The sequence below is a fragment of the Arachis hypogaea genome, chromosome 1 (assembly GCF_003086295.3).
Source record: "Arachis hypogaea cultivar Tifrunner chromosome 1, arahy.Tifrunner.gnm2.J5K5, whole genome shotgun sequence".
NCBI classification, from domain to species: Eukaryota; Viridiplantae; Streptophyta; class Magnoliopsida; order Fabales; family Fabaceae; genus Arachis; species Arachis hypogaea.
The window spans coordinates 49295853-49301948 of record NC_092036.1 but is presented as its reverse complement, the minus strand read 5'-3'; the positions used below and the strand labels follow the sequence as shown (position 1 = coordinate 49301948).

Here is a 6096-nt window from a genome sequence, read left to right as displayed (position 1 = left end):
AGTCACCCTCAGAATTCCCAGCGTTAAACGCCGGAACTGGCACAAGGATGGGAGTTAAACGCCCAAACTGGCACCAAAGCTGGCGTTTAACTCCAAGAAGAGTCTCTACACGAAAATGCTTCAATGCTCAGCCCAAGCACACACCAAGTGGGCCCGGAAGTAGATTTTTATGTCATTTACTCATCTCTGTAAACCCGAGGCTACTAGTTCTCTATAAGTAGGACCTTTTACTATTGTATTTTCATCTTTTGATCACTCTAGATCTCTAGATCATCTTTGGACATCTAGTTCTTAGATCATTGGGAGGCTGGCCATTCGGCCATGCCTAGACCTTGTTCTTATGTATTTTCAACGGTGGAGTTTCTACACACCATAGATTAAGGTGTGGAGCTCTGCTGTACCTCGAGTATTAATGCAATTACTATTGTTCTTCTATTCAATTCCGCTTGTTCTTGTTCTAAGATATCACTTGTTCTTCAACTTGATGAATGTGATGATCTGTGACACTCATCATCATTCTCACCTATGAACGTGTGCCTGACAACCACCTCCGTTCTACCTTAGATTGGGTGGATATCTCTTGGATTCTTTAACCGAAATCTTCGTGGTATAAGCTAGAATTGATGGCGGCATTCAAGAGAATCCGGAAGGTCTAAACCTTGTCTGTGGTATTCTGAGTAGGATTCAATGATTGAATGACTGTGACGAGCTTCAAACTCCTGAGGGCTGGGCGTTAGTGACAGACGCAAAAGAATCACTGGATTCTATTCCAACCTGATTGAGAACCGACAGATGAATAGCCGTGCCGTGACAGGGTGCGTTGAACATTTTCACTGAGAGGATGGGAGGTAGCCACTGACAACGGGAAACCCTTGCATACAGCTTGCCATGGAAAGGAGTAAGAAGGATTGGATGAAGACAGTAGGAAAGCAGAGAGACGGAAGGAACACAGCATCTCCATACGCTTATCTGAAATTCCCACTAATGAACTGCATAAGTATCTCTATCTTTATCTGTATATTTTATTCATCATTCATAACCATTTGAGTTTTCCTGACTAAGATTTACAAGGTGACCATAGCTTGCTTCATACCAATAATCTCTGTGGGATCGACCCTTACTCGCGTAAGGTTTATTACTTGGACGACCCAGTACACTTGCTGGTTAGTTGTGCGAAGTTGTGTTTTTGCCATGGTATTGAACACCAAGTTTTTGGGTTCATCACCGGGGATTAATTGAGTTGTGAAAAGTATTGATCACAATTTCGTGCACCAATGATGCTGAAGACAACAATGTGGATTCGCTGGATTCTACTAGCAAGAGTGAAGAAGTTTGTGGTGTAAAAAGAATAGCAAATTTAATGGTGGAGGAAATTTGGAACCTGGAGTTTAGGACAGAGGATGAGGCTTGCCAATTTTATAATGCTTATTCTTGTTGGCATGGATTTGTAATGAGGAAGGATGATGTTGTTAGTGATAATCAAGGTAGAATCATTAGCAGGCAACTTATTTACAACAAAGAGGGCTGGAGGAATATGAGGTATCTTGATCTGGATGATAGATCAAGGGAGGCAAGGTCACTAACGCGAACCAAGTGTCCAGCTCAGCTTAGGGTAAAGCTTGACTACGGCTGCGGTAGATGGAAGGTATCATGTTTTGTGGAATCTCACAACCACGATCTGACGCCACCCCAATTTGCACATCTGGTTCCGGCCAATCATCGTCTCACTATCACTGATAAAGTCCAAGTGGAAAATCTTTATAATTTTGGTGTCAAGACCTGCCATATTATGGGGTATATGCGTTCCAGAAGGGTGGATATTATCATGCTGGCTTCACACGCAAAGATTTATACAACCACATTGATCGTTATCGTCAGTCAAAAGTTAAAAACGGGGATGCCAATGAGGCAATAAACTATTTGATTGGCAAGTCAAACAACGATCCGCTGTTCTTTGGAAAGTATACGTTCACTAGTGACGAAAGGCTCGAGCCTATTTTTTGGGCAGATGGGCAGTCAATTATCGACTATCACTGCTTTGGAGATATTGTTGCCTTTGATTCAACCTACAAGAAGAATAAATACAAGAAGCCTTTGGTCATTTTCTCCGGACGCAATCATCACAGGCAGACTGTTATCTTCGACTCCGGCCTACTATCCGACGAAACCACAGAGATGTATAAGTGGTTGTTGGAATCCTTTGTTGAAGCGATGGGTGGGAAAAGTCCTAAAGTAGTAATAACTGACGGAGACCTTGCCATGCGAGATGCAATCAAGAATGTTCTTCCTGATGCGACCCATCGGTTTTGCGGATGGCATCTGCAGAGAAATGCATGTGAAAATATAAAGAATCCTAATTTCCTGCGTGATTTTAAGGGTCTTATATACGACAACAATGACCACAGAGACTTTGATCGGAGATTGGCAGCCATTTTGGATAAGCACAACCTTATTAGGAGTACTTGGATGGAAAAGACGTACGAAACTGGTGCGATGTGGTCCCATTGTTTCCTCCGGGATAAGTTTTTCGGTTACATAAGGACGACATCACAGTGCAAAGGTATAAATTCTCTCATCAGATTTTATGTTAATCGCAAGAACACCCTCATTGACTTCATGGATAACCTGGATAGGGCCTTAAAGGAGTATAGAAACAATGAATTAATAGTTGACTTTAAGTCTCAGTGCTCAGAGCCAGTGATGATAACCTCGTTAGAGGTATATGAAAGATCTGCATCATGTTATTTCACGCGAAACATTTTCAAGGAAATTTGTAATGAGATTCAGAGTGCGGGCGCTTTGAATATTAAGGTACTGAGCACAACCTTGGACAAGGTAGAGTTCAGTGTGACTGCTCTCGGAGACCCGGCCAAAGATCGACAGGTAGAAGTCGATAGAGGTAAGAAACTGCTCTTGTGCTCGTGCAAGCTGTTTGAATCATGTGGTATTCCCTGTAGTCATGTCTTTTGTGCCATGAAGTTTGAAAACATACTTGAGTTTCCAGATTCATTGATCTACAAAAGGTGGACAAAGAATGCAAAGAACGAATTTATTAGCACAGAAATGCCTGTGAACGATGACGTCGAAAGGGTCTTAAATTTTCGAGTCGGTGCATTGGCATCGAATTGCAACAAGCTGTGTGATATTGCTTGCAAGGATCTTACAGACTTTGATGAAATACAGTCTGAACTTGTCAATTTAGTTATCTTCCTGCAGTCATGCAAACAAGGCAAGTCAACTCCTAATGTTAACGTGGAAGGCATCAACGATCCCTTTGTTGTCAAAAGCAAAGGAGCCCCTTCCAAGAGGTCTTCTTGGAGGAAGAAGAGAGCATGCTCTAATTGCCACAAGCACGGTCATTACTACAAGCGCTGTCCAGATCTGATGCAGCATAGTGTGAAAGGTAACCCTCGCAATCGATCAGACGGCAATGCATCAGCCAAGGACTTAGATTTTAGTCCAGAAAGGTTTGCTAATTCTTCGAGTTCATTCTCAATTAAGTTCGAACACCACTCAGGACCTAAGACCAAGGTATGATTTGTTTATTCTAACTACGCTCCTGCTGTGAAAATCTTCTTCGGTAAATGTCCCTTTAAAAACCATTAAACTATGTGAATCTTCCACTGTTTGCGCAGCCTTTTAAAAAGGGTGGAATAAGGAAGTTTACAGTGACGGGTATGAGGAACCCGAAGGGTAAAGACAACACTTTTGATGAGGTAATTTTTTTGAATGTAAACCTCTATTTTTCGTGTCATGAACTGGATAAATTAATGAAGATCTCATTCTTCTTGTTTAAAAAAAATTTTATAAAACAACGGAGCCTCCATGAAAGCGGTAAATCCATTGACATCGCGTCCATGAATGGATTTTTCAACAAAAATCTCTACTCGTTAACACAGGTGCGATGCGTAAAACTCCTCTTAACCACTTTGCGATGAATGACCATTATGCTTTTATGCATGATTATGGTTTCTGATTGGGGATTATGATGTCTTTACCAGGTGAAGGAGTCACAGCAGGACAAGGGACATTCATTCACAAACTATAAATGCGTTAATGATGTCATGGATGAGAAATGTGACACACCACATGTGCAGATCGATGTCCGAGATCCGTTACCATCGTCAATGCCTTGTGGCAACAAACAAGGATCGTACATAGCATTATTCGCGTCGATGCATAGGACACTTTGACCAATTGGAAGAATTAGTCTTCTGAATTTAGTGCAATGCAAATATTTGGTTCCATAAGCATGATTTATCCTAAGTTACTGACCACAATGTATTTGCCATTGCTTGGTATTAAGGAGTTTCAATTTGTTGTTATTTACGTTAACTGTGAATATGTCCATTAGGATGATAATTATGTTGAATAATATGTATGTGTTTTGCTTACATTGCTGTATTCTAGTTGCAGTTAATTGTGGTTGAATTTTGGGTAAGGAGTTGCTACCATTGTGATTATGCAATACAGTTGATCAATTATAGTTGTGTTAATTTATTTTTTTCCCTACTTAGTCCATTAGGATGATAACTATGTTCAATAATATGTATGTGTTTTGCTTACTTTGTTGTATTTTAGTTGCAGTTAATTGTGGTTGCATTTCGAGTAAGGATTTCCTACCATTGTGATTATGCAATATAGTTGATAAATTAGAGTTGCGTTAAAGGATTCCTTTCCTTACTTAGTGCATTTGATTTACCAACCAAATTATTAGATTAAATGGGTCACATTGATGGTTGTAAATCTCTTTTGTTACTTTCAGGTTGTGAATCTGTTTTGTTATTATGGATTTCCTATATTCATCAAAAAAAAATTTTAGGAGAAATGACGCCCTGTGTATGAAAGCAATTTTAAATATAGCGAGTGTTTCTTGTATCGTTTTAGGAGATTCGTTATGTGTCATGAATCTGTTATATATAAAGCAAAAAATGTAAACATAAACACATTTATATTTGAGCATATCATAGTTTCGATTATTAGGAACAATAACATTTTGAAGATCTTAATCTAAGATACTAACAAAATTTAACATTAGAAACAATAAAAGCTAAAACCCTGCGGACATTTCCTTTAACATTAGTGTATCTTTCTCTGTTTACAACTTTTTGACTACAGCATGACTTTGATAGGCAAGGTTTTGCTTCCTGGGACTTCTGCCTGAACGTTTCCAAAATGTTTTTATCTGGCATCCGTAACATTGTAGACTATTATTACCCGATATTAAAAATTAATAAACAATGACTATAACAAAATTAATTGTGAAGACAGTTCAAGAAAGCAAAGACTGCAATGTTATAATTACTTGATTCATGTAGCCATTTGAACATGCAACTCACCGATGTAGACACCCAAAACCCACCATCACCTCTTGCAAAAAAAATTAAAGTTGTGATCAATTTATATTAAGCAGTTATAGAAGCATCAGATATAGTGCATTTACAAGGACAGTACAACAACAACCTAGTGTTATAATTTATATTAAGCATATGAAGGTCATTAAGGAATTATAGAAGCAACATATATAGTTAATTCACGTGGACACTACAACAATAAACTTGTGTTATTAATTGTTTCGGGTCGGTTTTTCCTACTTCATTCTTTCTTATTGTATTGTCTTAAATAGAAACTGAAAAGGGCTATTAAAACCGATGGGATTGGAAGTTCCACCGGGGATGGAATGAATGTATGGGATGGAAGGAATGTAAAATGTAGCAAGAAAGAAGATGATAGTATGTGGTTGAATGCACTCTGAAACGGACTTGTTGAGTTATTCGAATAAAAGCAAGTGTACTTTGTGATTCTTAAATACAAAGGAGAAGCTAGATTTAAGTTCGTGGTGATCCATTTGAGTGCCTCGGAGATTGAATACTCAAGTTTGAGAAGTTTCCATAATGCTCACCCCCATATACGGAAAATTATTTCCCACATGGTCATGATCGTCACTATAGAAATTGGTCAAACTTGAATATTCAATCTCCAATTTACTCGAACGCCTCACTAAGATCCTAAACCTAGATTCTTCTTCATATTCAAAAACCACGAAATACCCAAGCTTTAATTCCAATAACTACACAACTCTGGACCAGCATTCAC

At 38.8% G+C, this 6096-nt stretch overlaps 1 protein-coding gene across 1 annotated transcript; it reads left to right on the top strand.

The window, feature by feature from the left end:
- The first annotated feature begins 1360 nt into the window (after positions 1 to 1360).
- Positions 1361 to 4193, top strand: LOC112723022 (protein FAR1-RELATED SEQUENCE 5-like). The gene is made up of 4 exons (XM_025774271.1): positions 1361 to 1705; positions 1810 to 3531; positions 3636 to 3716; positions 4002 to 4193. The coding sequence occupies exons 1-4, from the start codon at positions 1361 to 1363 to the stop codon at positions 4191 to 4193; spliced, it is 2340 nt and encodes a 779-aa protein (XP_025630056.1).
- The last annotated feature ends 1903 nt before the right edge of the window (positions 4194 to 6096 follow it).